This window comes from Pteropus alecto, unplaced genomic scaffold (genome assembly GCF_000325575.1).
Source record: "Pteropus alecto unplaced genomic scaffold, ASM32557v1 scaffold21, whole genome shotgun sequence".
Lineage (NCBI taxonomy): Eukaryota > Metazoa > Chordata > Mammalia > Chiroptera > Pteropodidae > Pteropus > Pteropus alecto.
In genome coordinates, this window is record NW_006436282.1 from 22,181,366 (window position 1) to 22,199,661 (window position 18,296).

At 60.2% G+C, this 18,296-nt stretch overlaps 1 protein-coding gene across 2 annotated transcripts in view; it reads left to right on the forward strand.

Moving 5' to 3' along the window:
* Positions 1–13,880: 13,880 nt before the first annotated feature.
* The window catches only part of AQP1 (aquaporin 1 (Colton blood group)), a 12,185-nt gene continuing 7,769 nt past the window's right edge, over positions 13,881–18,296 (forward strand). The window contains exon 1 of one of the 2 annotated variants that reach the window (XM_006912042.3): positions 13,881–14,500. In XM_006912042.3, the coding sequence (XP_006912104.1) occupies positions 14,111–14,500 (390 nt within the window). In that variant the 5' untranslated portion in view covers positions 13,881–14,110. The remainder of the gene's footprint in view (positions 14,501–18,296) is intronic. The other variant, XM_015589539.2, reaches the window with a different exon arrangement.

Sequence of the window (18,296 nt, forward strand, 5' to 3'; positions counted from 1 at the left end):
AGCAATCCTTGGTGAAGAGCCCTCCTAGGACATGTCTCCTTTAGGGGGGTCTCTTGGAGTCCAGACCACCAGATGGTCTTGGAGTGAGGGAATACACCCGACTTCTAATGTGTTCCTCCAATTCGTCCTCCAACTCCGTTCACCCCAGACCATAGCAGCTGCTCCCCCAAAGAGCCCCTTGCTGCCTGAAACCTCTGCTAGTGCTTTGTCACACCTGGTTCTTTGCCTCTCTGCTGTCCATCTGCCAAACTCTGTCCATCCTTGAAGACTTGTCTCCAAACCCCTCCTTTAGGCAGCCCTGCTGCATCACCCCTCTGGCGGCCGACGCCCCATCCCTGAGTGTTTTCAGTCGGCTTCTCTCTCACAAGCCCAGATACACACACACACACACACACACACACACACACACACACACACACACACACACACCCCTCTACGTCATGCTGCGTTTCCTTATCCTGGGCCTGGGGCTTCTCTTTTCTTCCTCTCTCCATGTGCCTGTCGCATCTGGAGGGATGAAGCCCAAGGTTCACTCCCCTCTTTGAAGAAGCCCCTCCCCAGCCCGCACCTGCACCTTCCCTCCCTACCCTCCTCCTGGCAGGAAACCCCAGTCACCCAGCGCCTGGCCGGGAAGGCTGCAGCTGCCCCAGGTCTCTAAACCGTTGATTCTGGGTGTGGTTTTGAGATTAACCCTGGCGCCTTTCCTGCGGCCCTTGATAAGGGCAATCCTAGGTTCTTATCTGGCATTTTCTGTTTTTCTTGTTGACATCTTGGAGGTTGGGCGAAGTCCCACCTCCCTGGGGAGTGGAGCCCTGCATGATAAGCACCCACCTCCCTGTGCCTTGCTGGGCGCCCAGTGTAGGCACTCTCGTTGCACATCTCTGGGCCCTTTGTCTCACTCCTCCCCTGTCCCAGCACAGGGACTGAACTGGGTGGGGGTGGGGGGGTGGGAGGGTACTATCACAATTACTTTGGGTTCGCTGTGTAATCGGACGGTGCTGTGTATGGGAACTGTAGTCTAAGGAAGGATCGTTCTATTATTGGTTGATGTCCTGATACCATTCTCCAAACTCCTGGGCTCAGCTACTTCTTGGATTTTATTGGGGGCATAGGGCTCAGAGGAGGGGAACCTGTGTGGGCTGGAGCAGGAAGCCTTCTTGGAGGGGGAGGATGGAAGCTGGACCCTTAAGGAGGATTGGGGGGGAGGAGGGACAGAAGCACCAAGGGCGAAGCTGCCAGGGGGAAGGGGTCGGGGGTTCTGGGGTGGTCGGAAGGTCAGGGGATGCTAGTTCTGGGTCCTGAAGGGCTTTGATTGCCTGGTAAAGGAGCCTGAGCTGCCTCCGGTGACACTGGGGAGCCATGGAGGTGTTCAGGGCAGGGCAGTGGTAGAGCCCGCTGTTTAGGGAGCCTAATCCTGCAACAGCGTGGCGGGCGGACCTGCTGGAAGATGCCGACTTCTGGGCTAGGCTCACGGAGAGCAGGAGCACGTGGGAGATACCTCGCTCTGTAGCGATTCAGCCTGGGGGGCGAGGTGGGGGGCCCACCGGCCTGGGGTCAGGGCTCCTCTCTCCCCGGCTTCCTGACGGGCCGATCTCATCCTTGAGCAGCCATCCCCTCTGTCTGCTCCCCTCCTGGCATTGGTGGCTACGGCTCTCCCGGAAGAGTCTTTACAAAACATCCTTACCTCCCGATGTAGGCCTCCTTGGCCCCTGCCTTGGCAAGCCATGAAGGAGGGGGCCTCAATGCGAGGAAGTGCCCAGGCCTTTGTTCTGGCTCTGGCCACAGCTGGACCCACTGCCCATTGTTTTCCAAGCTGTTGATGACCTTGGGCCAACTGGATGGGACCGTCTGGCTCCCTTGGGCCTGGCCACCTCCGTGTGCACATGGAAGACAGCCAGGCTGGCAGGACGGGTCTCAGTCCCTCGCTGGCCTCGGGGAGGACCTGTGTTCTCAGAGTCTGGAGCCCCCGGCTAGGGACGTTTGGAGTGTCAGTGTCAATATGGAATCTGCTCATCTCCTGAAGACTAGGAACCATTCGGGCAGGAAAGCAGACAGAGGCCCTCCAGCCCTGGTCTGCGGCCCATGCTTCTTCCATGTCTGCCGTTGTCATGGGCTGGGGTAGAAGGCCCAGGTCTGTCTGCTTGCTGTTCCCTCTCTGGGTTTAGGGGATCCATGCTCATGGGGTCTGCATGGTGAGAAAGGGGCCTGGATATCTTGGGGGAGTGAGTGGTCGTGATCCCAAACCTGGAGTTTGACTATCTGGGTTTAGGTCTCTGCTCCAACTTCTCAGTTGTGTCACCTGAGTTAAGTTATAAAACAAAATAAAAACCTCTCTGAGCGTCACTGTCCCTGCCTGTAAAATGGGAATAATCATATCCTGTCCTCTTAGGGCTGGCGTGAGAAGGGAGCTTGGAACGGGCTGGTGCCCAGTCTGAGCCCAGGAGCTGTCGGCTCTTGTGCTGGGAGCTGGCTGAGAGGGTGCGGGCACTGGGCTGGGCCTGACTCACTGAGACGCAGGAAGTGGGCCCACCTGCAATGCTGTGACACAGTGATGCCAACAACTCGCCCCACTACGTCCCAAACCCGCCCTCAATGGCAGCCCCCCCCCCCTCTCCTCAGCTCTTGCTGGACCAAGGAGCTGCTTCTGACCTTGCAGGAGCTTGCCTTCCCGTCCCAAACCCGCCCTCAATGGCAGCCCCCCTCTCCTCTCCTCAGCTCTTGCTGGACCACGGAGCTGCTTCTGACCTTGCAGGAGCTTGCCTTCCTCTCTGCTTGCCCCCGTCAGACCCTCCCCTTGCGCTCAGGCATTGGTCCTCGTTCTGTAAAACGAGGTGATTGAATGAGGTGGCCCTCAGCGGCTGGACCCACGTTCTTATCAGTGATCACCCCTGAGACAGAGGCCAGGGACACAGTAACTGGCACTGTGCGTAGCACCCGACAGGCCCATCGCTCAAAGCTCTTATTACCAGATGAGGAAACTGAGTCTCAGATGGCCAAGGCACTGGCCCAGAGCCTGCAGGCTTAGGCTTACAGACAGCAGATGCCAAGTGCTTCCTACTTGTTCCCCTGCCCCCTGGAAACCCCCAAGCGAGGTGGAGGAGAGGGTGGGGCTTCCTGGAACCCCCCTCTCCTCTCTCCCCTTGCTTCCTCCCGAGTTGCCAGGCAGGCCTGAGACTTCGGGGCTCTGGAAATATCTGTGAGTGTCCTGGTTTCTACACCAGCGAGCCATTGTGTGGGAGCCCAGCCTTTCCTTCAATTCAGAGCTCTCCCGCGAGCAGCCCAGAGAGAAGGATGGGTCAGAGCCCCTGTCTGGCCCTTCCCAGAAGGAAGCCTGGTCAGCCAAGGCGGGAGCAGCCATCCAACCCCAGCGGCTTCTGCACACCCACTTCCTATCGTCCCCCGGCCCCTGATGGCTTTGGCAATCAGAAAAAAGGCCAAGCGTTTTTTTTCCATCTTCTCTGCTAATGCAGACACACCTTGACTTTATTTGTCTAAGGGTTTTCCATTTCCTTTTCTGGAAAGTCGTCAGGGTCCTGCCTGTTCCTTTCATCACAAGGAGGCTGTGTCACCCTGGGAAGGAGGGAGCGAGGAAGGCCGAGAACCCAGCACCCACACGAGCCTGTGCTGTGCTCCCCCTGACGCCCTTCAGGCCCCGGTGACCCCTCAGGTGGGCCTTTCATAGGCAAGTACATACCTCTTTATGAGTAAAGAGCCTCTAGCTGGGGCAGTGACTTCCCACGGTCTCATGGCACGAGGCTGTCTGTCCTCTCCTGTGTCCTGTTCGTGGCTGTGTCCACAGTCACATTCAGAGGCCTCATGGTTCAAGCTCCCCCTTCAGCCCCAACTCCTACCCACACTGGTCTGGGAGTGAGACGCCCTGAGGGCAGAGCCTCTGTACCCTGGCCAGGGTGCTCCCTGAGGCGGGCAGGGCCAGGGAGCTGAAGCAGAGATTCAGATGGTGAAGAAGTACAGACTGGCACAGGACGTCCTGGGCTCAGGGCTGGCAGGAGGACCATGCGCCATCCCCTCTCCACCAGCCCCACTCGGAGGGTCTGAGCCAGCCGTGGAGTGAGGGGCAGCGAGAAAACCTCCCCACCCCAGCCGTGGCTGGAAGCCCACCCCATCTCATCCCTCCTCCTGCTCGGAGGTTCCTTTTCCCAAACCGCCTCCCTTCCTTTACATAAACAAATCTGTCTGCCATGTCCCCTCCTCCAGGAAGACTTTCTTGATTGCTGGGAAGGGGCAGGGCTTTTCTACTGCTCACAGACCCACTTCGCCCCTTCCCGAGGCTCAGGCCTGTGCCTCAGTGCCCTCCCCTGAACACCCAGGCTCCATGGTGGAATGTCAGAGCTCCAGGCTACCCTCTGTTGTCAGGGACGCTTGAGCCAGCGGGCGTCTGGGCCAGTAAGTGGTGAAAGAATGGTCTCCTTATGGGCATCGCCATGGTGCTGGCCCAGGCTGGGCACCAGGGGCACTGTGTTCTCTAAACGGTGACTCTCCATCAGGGATGCACCCCACCGAGGTGCTCGGGCTCAGTCTTTCTTGTAGAAAGGCGTGCAGTACCCCTAAAACACAGCTGCTTCTCACATCTCCTGACAGGAAGATCTGCTTCATCAATTCCCTGGGCAGCCAGAATCAGGAGACAGACTTTCTTTCTCCCAATGACAGGCAGCTGGTCTCTGTTATCGTGGAGTACGTGTTGGTAAACACTTCTTTCTCTTCTTGCCAAGGCTTCCAGGAAGCTCAGATGAAGAGTGCGGCTCAGTCGCAATCTCCGCTATCATGAGAAGCTTCCTTACTCTCTGCGTTTTCATTTTAACTACACCGTGATTGGGTGGGTTTTTTTGGTTTGTTTGTTTTTTCGTAATTCAGCTCCTTGCGACTGAAAGTCCTGAGACCAGCAGCCAGGGAGCTTGGTAGAAATGCAGACTGTTAGGCCCCACCCACACCTACTGGCTTAGAATCTGCATTTTAACAAGATCCCCAGGGGACTGATGTTCACATTAAAGTCAGAAGCACAGATGGAATCCTCTAGATGTAAAAAGTACATGAAATAAGAGCTGTGGTGATTCTCCCTTCCCCTACCCTAATTTCTCTACCTAAGGAACTTACCTCTGCGGCAGCCCTGCCTAAGCCTGACCCTACCCCTTCCAACTAGCCCTGGCTTTGATTTTGGCTCTCAGGTCTGCTCTCTAGCAGGGCTGGTCGCTGAGGGGCGTGGCACGGGAGCCCTCTTCCGTTGTCATCTGTAGGGGCGAGGCGGTTGGCAGACATGTGCCCCAGGGCAGGGGACCCTCCATGAGCCGGATGTCTGCTTCCTCATGGACCAAGGTCTGTGGCCCTGAAGGCCAGTGGTGGGAAAGGTGGCGGCACTGCTGCGAAGTGCCGTATAAAGAGCAGCCCCTAACCATCTGAGCTGTCCCACGATGAGAAGAGAGGAGGTCTCCACTGGGAGAGGTACCCGCACGGGGCATCGTAGCCCTTCGGCGGGATGATGCTGAGGAGCTCCCTGGGCTTGATGATGTGCAATTTTCAAAGGCGGCCTTTGTGATCCTTTCAGATCCTGAGATTCTATGATCCAAAATCTTGCCTCCTCCAGGAAGGCTTCGATGACTTCTCCACCTTCGCTGATCACTACCTCTCCCACGGCTCACAACCTTGTCTGGGATCTTTGACTGCCTTGTATTTGCCTGCGACCCCCAAACAGCCTGGGAACCCAGGTCCTGGGTCTCCTTTTCTGCCAACTCGCTCTCAGACTGGCGGGGTGGGGACGAGCAGGAGAGGCCGGCAGGCAGCCGATCCAGGCCTGGCAGATCCCTCTTTCCCAGCTGGCTCTGAAAAGGGCCATTTGCAGGGCTTCTGGCTCTCAAATGTGGAGGCCTCAGGGGGATGCCTCTCAGCCGTCCCCCGGGTTGCTGCCACACTACATAAGATCAATGTCAGTTCCAGACGCTGCAGCCCAGCCGCTCCGGCCCTGGCTTTTCAGAGGTCCCAGTGACGCTGGCCCAGAGCGGGGATGTGCAGGGGTGAGAGAATCCCGACACAGTCACGCGGCGAGTCCCTCCTGGTCCTCAGTGTGCCTCGCTGGCCACCTCCCTGGAGAAGGGGGAGGAGCTGAGACTGGTTCACTATGTGCCACTTTGAGGAAGCCATTTAGTCCATGGCCTCGGTTTACCTTCGTGCGCTAGGGCCTGTGACCCGAAGGTCCTTCTGCCCTACAGCTCTGCTACCCTGGGAGTTCAAAGGCGTCCAGCCCTGGTGATGGATGGCCCTGGAAGGGGTGGCACGGGGACCTGAGAGTTGGAGTCCAGCGGGCACACCTGTGGAACAATAGCACAGAGCAGGAGGTGGGTGTGTGTGTGTGTGTGTTGGGGGGAGGCTGCCGGTGCTGGGGGGCTGAGGAGCAAGGGCCTGGCTGGGCGCAGGGGCCCAGGGCAGGGGGCCATGTCATCGTTTTCTCATTAGGCAAGACAGCGATCGCCTGTGTGAGACGATCTTGCTGGCCCTGTGGGCTCCAGGAATGTTGGCTTCGCATGAATAGAATCCCCAGACCGAACCACAGAGGGCGGGGTCTCCAGGGGATGGTGACAAGGGCAGGCCCTGCCCACCCTTCCCCCTCCTAGACACACTTCCGCCGGCCCCAGAGCACAGCATCACGACACCCCAGCAAGTCAGAGTGACAGGAAGTGGTCCGACGCTGGCCCTGCCTGTCCCCGCTCTGGGTGCCCAGCACACCCCTCCTGACACCGGCTGCTGGGCTGGCAGATGGCTGGTTCCGTTCACCTGTGCCCTGAGCCTGCCCTCACCTAATTGTGAGCAGGGAGCTGGGCCAGTCCCAGTGCTCAGCTCCACCAGGTGGGGGGGCCAGGGGGAGGGATCCTGTCTGGCGATGAAATGAGATTAGGACACATGTAGCAAATAGAGTCTTCCCCAGGAGGAACCGCGAAGCCAGCGGTTATAGAAATGCCCACTGCGGCGTCACTCTCGCCCAAGGCTCCTCCCTTCCGTCACTTAAATTCAGCTCTGTGGTAAAGAGATGGGACAGAGAGACCCCTGGATTATGCGCTGCACAGGCAGCAACAACTGTGAGCCCTCAGAGGTGCCAGAGAGACTGTGCAGAGGCCCCAGGGCTCAGGGTACAGACAGCAGAGGCCACAGCACACACGGGAGAGGGTTTAGGAAGAGCAGGGCTCAAGGCCACGATGTGCGTCTCTGTTCTGTTTTGGGGCATGCATGTGTACATGTGAGGGTGTGCACGCTTTGGCATGTGTATGTGATTGGCCACACACATGTGTTTGCATGTGTGTGTACACATGTACATGTGTGCAACAGTGTATTATGCAGGCAACTACAGTATGTGTGTTGCATATATATCATATGTGCATAGTCCACATGCAGGTGCTTATGTGCACAAGCATGTGCTGTATGTGCGTGTGCACATGTGTTCATGCAAGCCTATGCACGGTCAGGGAAGGAGGAGGGGGTGACCTGGCAAGGGCGGGCCAGGGGAGGAGAGCACTGGGGATACAGCTCAGCCCAGGAAAACTCCTTGTTAACGGGTCAGTCTGAGAACAGCTGCAGCGTGTCCATCTCCGGCCCTGCCCTGGCTGTGGTGGTGGAGGTGGCTGTGGCAGTGGCCAGGGTCACGTCATAACTTTCATGGGACCTGGGCTCTTTTGCTTTTATAGGCCTCTTCCTACACACACACACACGCACACACACACACACAGACACACACAATTATAAACTAAACTTTACAACTGTGTTGGTATAAACATGAATGCGTTAATCCTCATGCTGAGCTGTGAGAACAGTCGTTAACGCAGTGAGACAGGGATCGCCCCGGATCTCTGGTGCCTGAGGGCATCTGAGCAGCCCGGCCACGCTGCAGGGCGACGGGACCAAGGGACGGCCAGGGCAAGGTTCTGCAGCCGTGGAGTTCTCAAGAGACGGAGCCAAGAAAGACGCAGCTGGACGGCAGAGGCGGCGAGACCCACAGGGGGGCAGTGGGGCCGGGTGGCCGGATGGCACGGGGCGTCCGGAGAGGGGAAGAGGGAACCCAGTCTCTACCTGCAGGACTAGCTGCGAACACCTGGACACTCGCTCTGGGGACACCGGCCATAGGCAAGGGGTAGGGCGGGACGGGGCGGAGGAGAGTGGGAAACCTCGCCAAGAGCCGCGGGGCCGGGGACTTCGGGGACTGCGGTGTTGCCGGGGTTGACGAGCCTCCTCACCAGTCAGGCCCTGCTGGGAGGCTCGAGGTGCCGCAGCCTGGGGGTCTGGGGGCGCAGAAGGCTGCCCGGGCCTCTGGGCTCCTGGTCACAGGGGGCACTTTTCTGAGCCCTTGCTGGAGTCCGAGGAGGAAGTGGCCCCCTGTCATCAAGGAATAGAGGAGGAAGAGACTGGGTGTGGCTGGCGGACTCATTCTGGGCAGGGACCAGATCTGGACTTCAGTCCTGGCTCCACCCTGACCTACCAAAAGGCCCTGGGCATGTCACCTCACGTCTCTGACCCTCAGTTTCCCCGATGTTATCTGCCCCCCTTCTCCCAGAGTTGATGCTTTACGATCTAACAAGACAAAGAAAGATTTGTTAGGGCCCAGGGCGGGAGTGGGCAGGGGGCTTGGAGAGGAGAGCAGGAAGCCATGGTGGCGTAGGAAAGGGGAAATGGGGTGTGTGTGTGTGTGCGTGTGTGTGTGCGTGCGCATGCACACGTCTGTGTGCCCAGTGTGAGGAAATGCTCCGAAATCAGCTGGCACACGCGATGATGACTTCCCGTCCAGGGACCCGCAGCACAGAGGCCCGGCTCCCGGCAGAGCCCCCTGTCCTGCCCATCCTCTCCCCCATCCCCAAGGGTGTGGCTGGCAGTCCTGCACAAATGCCACCACCAGCTTTTTATGGAAGCGAGGGATGCCGCCTGCCGGCCCAGCAGCCTCCCCTCCCGGAGGGTGGGGCCGGGGAACCACGACCTCCTTCCGCCCAGGCGGGGCTGGGTGGGATGGGGCAGCCCTGTGTCCCATGGCGCCCTCGTTCAGGCCTGGGAGCCCAGCTGACTTACGAATCTCCTCCCATCTCTGGACACGCTGTGTCAAACGCTCAGAGACCCTAGCCAGGCCAGGGGTGACTGTTCCCTGTCCCATCTCTCTGGCTCCTCTTCCATGGCATCGAGTGCGGGTGATTGACGGAGAGTTGGTAAAACATCAGAATAGAAAATCCCGCTTTCCAGAAATAGGTTTGACATTATTCCCCCTCCACCCGCCCCATAAGCCTTGATATTGCTCAGGGCAGTGTAAGAAGTGAACGGGAGGCAGCAGCTTAGAAAATGACTAAATTGTTCCTCCTCTGGTGAATCACTGGTGGCCCATTAAATCCGGTTTTGATTTAAGGGGGATCATGTGACGCCTAAATGGCCAGGAGTCGTCTGTCAGTCAGGGAGGAATTCACAGGCTTTGAGGGGTGGGTGCCCGGTCTCTCGGGGGCAGTGTGGTGGTCAGAGAGCAGAAGCTTCCCGGGTCATCATTCCCCACCACACCCCGCCCTGGGCGCAGCTCTGCTGGGGGCGCAGTGGACAGGGAAGGAGACCCAGGCCCTGCCTTCAGGCCCAGCCTCACCCCATGGGGCTGTGAGGGGATCGCCTGGCTGGCGAGAGGTCGCACCCATAAGTGTGTGTGCTGTCATGGGGGAGGGGTCGGGGAGGCTGGCGCAGGTGAGAAAGAGGAGGACATGTCCAGGGACAGTGAGCCTGGTGGCACAGGGACCAGCGCCTGGGCTGGAGTTGGGAAGGGGCGGTGGCCAGTGCCTTGCAGAGTGGTGAGTGAAGGGCCTTGAGGACAGGGCTGAGGAGTCGGCAGGGACGTCCTGTCTCCATCTTGATCTCTGTGCTCTGGGCCTGGGTCCCTCCTCTGTTCCCCTGGGAGGGGATGGCCATGCCTCATGGGAAGGCTGGGTCCACATTAGTGCCAAGTCCCTGCTGTGGCCCATGCCTCCTATTGGGGAGGGGGGACGCAGACCCCATTGGAATGGCCAAGAGCCAGAGCTGGCGGGTCCTAGATCAACGTCACGGAAGGGATGGCTGTGAGCGCCCTGTTGAGGGGCAGAGCCGGGTGGTAGGTGGCAGAGGGTGTTTCCTGACTCTTACTGCCCCTCCCCAGGACCTTCGGGGATGGGACTTTGTCCTTCCCACCGTCTGTCAGTGCTCTCTGCCTATACTGAGGAAAGCCTGAGTGATGCTGGAAAGTTCATCGGAGCTGCTGGAGAGCTGCTGGTGCCCAAATGATCATGCCCGGCCTGCCGTCTGAGTCCCTCCCACCCGACACTCCATCTTTCCAGTGGGCCTCCCGGAGGGAATGAAGTCATTGTGTCCCACAGTCCAGCCCGCGGTGGGAAATCCCGGCCCGGCCCAGGAGGGAGGGTCTATTCCTCTTAGGCCCTCTGCCCTGCACACCGCAGAAGCTTCGGCTAAGAGAGTGACAGCCTCGGCCACACCCATGGGTGTCTTCTCCCCCATACAGCCTGAGGTCCAGATCCTTAGAGAGCATCTGAGGCTCTGTGCACCCACCTCTGGACAAAGCCTGAGCTTCTGCCCCTGGATCCTGGTGGGGATGGAGCCCAGATTGTCCTGGGAACAGTTAGCTCTTACTGGAATGTGGATCTTGCCGGGCACATCTGGAAAAGCAATTTGCCGAGACTGTTGCTCCAGCAGGGCCAGCCAGCGCCCTGGCCTGCACGGCCTCAAGCCCCACCCAGGGCTTCGGAGCTGGGGTATGGGGCGGTCCCCCCTTATTTAGCCTGGCTTAGGCCTGTGGGCTCCGGAGGCTGGGCCTGTGTCACTGCCCATGGGAGGGACGTGGAGCCTGTCGAATCGGGCCACGCTGGAGGTGGATCCGTGGTGGAGGCACCCCCCTCAGGGCCCAAAAACTCCCACTTTCTCTGTGTGCCCTACACTTCACTCTTAGCTTCTACACTTCACTCCCCCGCCCCCTGATTATTCAGGAAAGCTGGGTGTGGTCCCCTCACTCCCACCCCTCGCCCCTTCTAGCACCTCTGGGGCTTGGAAACCCAGCCTTTGTACTTGTTCCTGAGCCCGCAGAGCTGGGGCTTCCGCCTGGTGACCAGGTCCGTCAGGGGCCCTTCCTGACAGGCAGGCGGAGGACCAGGCTCTGGGAACTAGGGTTCCTGGTTCTCATCCCAGCTCTGCCATTCCTTGGCAAATCACAGCCTCAGGGACGCCCAGATTGAGGTAAAGACGGGCTCTCAGCTTCATGCTGCCTCCTTTCCTCCCTCCCCGGCAGGCTCAGATTCATGTCAGACCAGAGAGCAGGAGGTGGAGGGGTTTGGGGCTCCAGCAGGAGACCCTTCTCTCTTCCCTATTTCACTGAAATAGTCAGGTCACGGCCACAGAGGCGGGTGAACGAGGCGGGCGTTCTGATGGCACTTCCTGGAGATGTCAACGCCTTTGTCCAAAGGAACGGAGCTATAATGGTGGCACTTAAGGCAGAGGACATGCTGGCACGGGGAAGTGGGTGGGAGATGCAGCGGATAAAAGGGTGTTGCCTCGAGGATCTTCGTGTGTCCTCCTGGGATTGGTGGATGCTTTGCCTACCTTGTGACCCCTGGGCTCCCCATCTCCTGCCCTGCTCCAGAAGGACGTGAGTCTCTGCCAAGCACACACTCACACACATGTGCCTTCCACAGTCACACGCTGTGATCCACAGTGCCCACACAGTGTCTGGTTTGCAGCTGTGTCCCAGTGCCTGGGACGGAGTAGGGCGCATGACATGCACTAAGGAAATATTTGTTGGATAAATTAGGAGGTCTCAGGTGACTCTCACCTTCCTGCAGGGTGGCACATCATGTGTCCTTAGGTGCACAGATCCTGACCGGGCCCACAGAAACTGTTGTAAAACTCAGGGCACGCACAGGCCCTCGCCGGCTCCTGCTCCTGTCTCTGCAGTGCCGAGTCCAGTGGCCCCTGTGAGCCCGGTGCCAGCCGTCCCCCCTGCCACCTTCAAGCCCTCCTTGCTGGGACCTGATACCTGCCAGTGTCGGAACTCGTCCCTGCACCGAGCAGAGGCCAGGCACACGTGCGGCACTGTCCAGACCTGGAAGCTGGGGAGGGCGGTGTGTGGGTGTCTTTGAGGACATTGACGAGAGGTGGTCTGAGGGGACACAGGGCCATCCTCCGAAGCCTGGGCATGAGAGACTCCCAGGCCGGTGGACGGGGCCTTGGGACTAGCAGCTGGGGTTCCGGGAGCCTGGGCCGCGGGGACTGAAGGAGGTGGAGGCCTTCTGGGAAGTGGCCCAGTGGGGCTGGCTCCCTCTCTCGGACGGTTAATAAGGCACTGATTATCTCCAGCTGACCAGGCCCTCCGAGCAGGCAGGCCCTGCCGGCCGCCACGCCGACTCCTCCCTCACGTCCCCTCTGCCTTGTACTTACAGGCACTTAGGTGCACTTGGGTGGACACAGCTGCCCCCGCCTCCGCCCCAGCGGGCCTCCTTCTCTCAGCAAACACCAGGCTGGCCGCTGGGCAGCTCATCGCTGGGGCCAGGGCGGCCCTGGAGTGCGCTGCCGCTGGGCAGAAGGGCGGCCGAGGAGGCGCCTGGTCTCATTTCTGCAGATGGCCCCTGGACAGGAGGCACAGGACCTGCCCCTGGTACATGCAGAACTCAGAGAAGTTCTTCTCATCATGGGGCCTCAGTTCCCCACCTGTAAAATGGGGAGAAGCCAGCACTCCAGTGCAGTAGGGCTGCGATGGGCCAGGCAGGAAGTGGGTGGAAGAGCCAGGCGGAGCCCCAACCTCCTGGGCCGGCCTCACCCTCAGGGCCCCACCCGCCTCCTCCTTCCAGGCGCAGGCCAGTGGACCGGCCCGTCCCCACCAGCCTCCTCGCCCAGGGGTCCAGCTTCTCGTTCAGTTCTCGGGCTGCCGCTGGGTTCCTGTTTGGAGATGCACAGGGCACAGGCTGAACCGTGGCGTCTGCAGCGCTCCTTCCCCTCTGCTTGGTGGGGTTGTGGGGTGGCTCGTCTGGTCCCTCTCCCCACCTCCCCGTTCCTCACCCACCTTTCCCTCTGGGTCCAGCCCCGTCTCCTCTCTCAGCCCGGCCTGGCTCCGTCTCTGCCCGGGGCCCTGTCTCTTTCGCTTCCATTCTTGTGAGGATTCCATCCCGTCCGTCCTCCCTCCTTCCCTGCCAGCCCCCAGGTTGGGCTGTCATGCCTTTTGTCTCCCCAGGGGTTCTGCCAGCTTGACTACCTTTTAGAAGCAAGTCCTAGGCGGCTCTCCTCTTCTGCCCCCGAATCCTCAGTTCAAAGTGCTCCAGAAGCACGAGGCCTCTCAGCGTGGGGCTTCCCGACAGGTCGCCCTCTCCCCGCCCAGGAACGCTCTTGGCCACAGAGTGGAGGGTGGTCTCCGCTCTGTCCCTTCTGATGCCTTCGTGTCTCCATCAGCTGAGGCCTGGCTGCTGTGGCTGGGGGCTCTGGGACATCCCTGAAGTGACATCCAGTAGCCAGGCCTGGGCTAAGGTGCAGGAGACCTAGACCGCCCCTCAAACCCCTGGACTCGTGGACTCCAGACTTATGCCACTCTGGGGTGGGATGGGGATGTCAGGCCGGCAGGGTCATGTCACCTGGCCCGGGGAGGGCAGTGTCCACCCGCTGAGCCCAGCCCACCCACCGCGTCCCATCCGGAGCACCTGGCTCTGCTCTCAGGTACCCCCTGAGCTGTGCACACAGGGCGGAGACACCTGAATTTCTCTGGCCCCCTGAGTGGGGCCAACTTGAAGGAATTTCCCAAAGCCTATTAGAGCAGTGGCTGCCTCCTGCCTGCCTCTTCGGGCTGGGCAGGGCCGAGGGCGGAGGGAGGGAGGGAGGGAGGGGGGAGAGGAGGAAGGGAAAAAAAGTTGGCAGGCCGACAGCAGAGCTGTGTCTGCATCCATCTCCGAGAGGAGGCCCGTGTGGTGTGGGGCGGGCCAGGAGCAAGGAGAGGCCTTCCTCCCTTTGTGCTCCCCCTCCTCTCCTCCCCCAGGGGCCCTATAAATAGGCCCAGCCCAGGCTGTGGCTCAGCTCTCAGAGGGAGTCAAGCACCAGGCGGCGGACTCAAGCCAAGCCCCCTGCCAACATGGCCAGCGAGTTCAAGAAGAAGCTCTTCTGGAGGGCGGTGGTGGCCGAGTTCCTGGCCATGACCCTCTTCGTCTTCATCAGCATTGGTTCTGCCTTGGGCTTCAACTACCCCTTGAAGAACAACCAGACGTCGGGTGCGACTCAGGACAACGTGAAGGTGTCACTGGCTTTCGGGCTGAGCATCGCCACGCTGGCCCAGAGCGTGGGCCACATCAGCGGTGCCCACCTCAACCCGGCCGTCACGCTGGGGCTGCTGCTCAGCTGCCAGATCAGCATCCTCCGGGCCGTCATGTACATCATCGCCCAGTGCGTGGGGGCCATCGTCGCCACCGCCATCCTCTCAGGCATCACCTCCTCCCTGAGCAACAACTCTCTCGGCCGCAATGAGGTGAGTAGGGTGGCCCCCCCGGCCCGGGGGGCTCCAGAATGCTGATGAGACGACACCCATCTCATCCTCCACCCATTGTGCAGATGGGGACGCTGAGGACCAGAGAGCACAAGAGGTTGCTGGAGGTCACGCGGAGTCAGGGCTGGAACTCGGTCCGCGTGCAGCCCAGAGCCTGTTTCCTGCCAGGCACTGTAGGAAGCTGAGACCTAGGGACTAGCAGACTTACCAATGTCCCCTGCGGGCACCTATTGTGAGCAATAAGCTCCGGAGGCAGCTAACGCTTGGGCCAGCAGCTCCTCACCCCTCAGCCCTGCCTGTGCAGCCAGCTCCCTCCTCCTGCAGCCTGGACCCTGGGGAAACTACCCCTCTGTTCCCAGCCCCCCCAAACAGATGTCCGGCATGCCTGCAGCCAGGTCTGCAAGTGTGTGGGGAGGCCTCCTGTGGGGGGCCCCACAGACCTCCAGACAGCCCCACATTCACACAGGTCCCCAAGCAAACTGCCTTCAAGGAAGAAGCCACTGTCACTCTTCTGGCCCCAGGAATCAGACACAGATTTGGGGCAGAAAACATTTTCTGGGCTGTTTGCAGGTGGTTTTCCTGGATGACAGTGTGGGCCAGGGTGAGGACATCTTGCCTCCTGCATGGGCTCCACTCCCTGTCACTGGGCACTGAGAGGTGTGACACGTGCGTTTGTGTGTGTGTTTGTGAAAGAGTGAGTACACGTGGATGCCGCGTGGGTCTCGAGCTCGTGTAACCGGCGTGCCCCCATGGCTGTCTGTGTCTGTAAGCGTGTCTGTGGGCATGTCAATGCTGCTGGGTAGCTGGGTGGCGGTGAGTGCATCTCTACGTGTGCCTACTGCTCCTGGCTGACATGGGGCCTGGGTTAGGGGCACTAACGATAAGCAGATGTTGGCGACTGGGTGGCAGCTGCTGAAAAGAATTCCTCCTGGGCCGCTTAGCACAGCTAATTGGCCGTTGGCTGCAGTTGTCTCTGTCGCAGACCTGGGCTTTTCCAGACCCTGAGCCAAGTGCATACTCAGACCTGGCTTGGGCCACAGCGGGGGGAAATTTGGCCTGAGAGGCTGAGTAAAGCTTAAAGGATGTCTCAGAGCACATGAGGGGGTCCTCTCCCAGGGGTGGGAAGGAGCACAGAGGAGGGATACTGCTGTAGAAAGGAGGCTGGCAGGGCCCTGGACAGGGCAGGCGGGTGTGGGGACAGTAAGTGATTACAGCGACTGTCTTCTGGTTTCTCAGCCAAAGTTCAGATCCCAGTGCTGCAGCTGGGGAAGGCTTGTTAAGGTCCGGTGCAGAGGCCAGTGGACATGGCCCTGCCACCCGGGGATTAGCACTTTCTGTGTCACAGTGACACCTCACCCAGGCCTCTGTAGAGCCAACCACCGCTCAGCCCAACATTGAAGATTAACCCTGTAGGTTGGAATTTAGACTTTAGTCGGGGAAGACTTGGCCATGGTGGGTGTAAAGGACAGAGAACTCCCGCTGGCCACTTCCCTCCAAGCCTCAGTCTCTCTGGTGGGGACAGAGCCAGCTGATCTCAGGGTACCTTCTGGGTACAGTCAGGGGTTGGGGGGTGGGGCTACGTCTCCCTAGGCTTTCTGGGCCCCTCTTGACCCTTCCTCTGCAGGGACTGGTTGACAGGGAACAGGCCTCTGCTGGCAGGCTTTGCCCTCTCCGACACGGGCATCCCGGGCAGATGCTGGGAGGACACCGCCTTCTGTGCCATCCTGATCTGGCCCTGCCCTGCCCCGGTGTCTCTTCCTCTCGCTGGCCTCCATTTTCCAGAGTCACCCCAATGCCTGGGCTGGGCAGGCTTCAGCCAGGGGAAGCTAGTTCGGGGCCAGCCCTGGGCTGGGGTCGGGCACACTGACTTCAAGTCCTGTCTGCTGCCAACTTGCTGCGTTTCCTTGGAGCTGAGGGCCCTGAGGCTCCATGAGGGGACATAGGTGTCTTGGTGGCTATTGGGCCACGCTTGTGCTTCCAGCAAGCTCGCTTTGTGGGCTCGAGCTCATCACCCTTCCCAGTGGGGCCATGCTGATCATAATAAGTGCCCTGAGCATTGTGGTGGGGGCCAGGCACTGCCCTGTCCACATGATGGAAGTTGAGGGTCCAGAAGCACAAGTCCTGGGCCTGGGAACACAGTAGTGTCCCCCGCCCGCCAAGGGCTCCTGTCAGATTCTAGACCGGGATTCCGCCGGGACCTGGGGTGTGGCCTCAATGCCTCAAGAGGGACAGAGACCAGTCCACCCAGCAGGTGGCACACTTTTTTCTCTAGGCCCTGGGGAGACTCCCAAACCCCTTGAGCCCTGGGCCCCACCCTGACCCAGGCCCGGGTGGAGCCAGCCATCGGCATGGAGATTTCCGAGGGAAATAGGGGAAGAAGTGGCAGGAAGTGGTTGGGGTGAGTCAAGGGGTGTCCTCTGGGGACCTGGTGGGGAGAACTTTCTCCTCACTGAGTCAGGGCTCTGGATATGGCCTAGAGAGACCACGGGCCTCTGTCCAGCCTACAGGCTGACCGCGGATTCTAAGAGCCAAACCCCAATTCTGGCCAAGGGTGAGAAGCTCAGGGGCAGGGGCTCAGCCACCAAGTCCCTGTGTGACTTCCGGCCGGTTATCTCGCCCGTACGCCTTAGTTTCCATCTGTGAAACAGGGACGTGGTAGGGTGTGGCTGGGCTCCAGGATGTGGAAGACGCTGGCTCACGAGTGCGGGAGTCCTGGCTATTCCCAGCTCTTTTGCCTGTTTCCCTCCCAGGCTCTCTCACTGAAGCTCCCTGCACACAGGATGGGGCCGGCTGCAGGCCGTGTGCTTGCTGAGCCCGCAGGTTCTGTGCCTGGGGGAAGCCCACAGTCTGGGCAAGATAAGCCTCAGGCACAGCTGCCTGTGATAGGAGGCAGGAGGCAGGTGTGATAAGAGATGGCAGGGTGGCCAGGGAACTTCTGACCTTAAGGGGGGGGGAGGGTCCGGAAGGCTTCTGGGAGGAGGTGTCATATGAGTCTGACTGTGGAGACCTGGCTAGGAAAGGGCATTCAGGTGCAGGCTAGGGGGCAGTGGGAGGTCATGGACTAGGGGTGGTGGGTAATGGCCAGACTGGGGGTCACGGCAAGAGGTTGGGGCTCTGGAGGGTGGTGAGGGCTCAGGGTTCAGGTCAGTGACAGCCTCCTGGAGGGGACTGGATTCCTGGCCATCCCTGAGCCTGTGATTCCAGCCCCTCAGGGGGCTCAGGCAGAGGGTGAACCTTCCTTTTATGGGCGTCTTCTCTCAGCCCTGCTGATTCTGGGCTTGACCACCTGGGGGACACCTTTACTTACTGTGTCAGCGGCCTGACCTCAGCCCTAAATGCCCCCCTTCCCTGGTTCCCTAGGTCTCAGTTTCCCCGATCGCAGAGCGGGAAGTTCCCCGTGCCACCACTTCCTCTAGGGGTGGGGACCACTCCTGCCTCCTCCAGAGTTGGGAGTGAGCTGGGGAAAGGAACGCCAGAATCCTCTGCACCCTGCCCTGCCCAGCCGGCCTGGGAGGGGGCCGGGGTGGGTGGTGGTGCCACAGCAGGAGGTGTAATTACTGTTTCCAGCCAGAGCCAGATGAGGGGGAGGGCAACTTGCGGTGGAGACTTTTCCTCAGCACGGAAAGTTCTGAGGCTGTTTACCCCCATGAGAACCCGTGGCCCTGTCGACCCCGCGTTGCCCACCCCAGCACCTGGCCCTAGCCAGGGCTCGCCGGCCCCGGGAACCCTCACCTGAAGGGGCGGGGCTCTGAGAGGGGCGTGGCCCCTCGGATGCTCG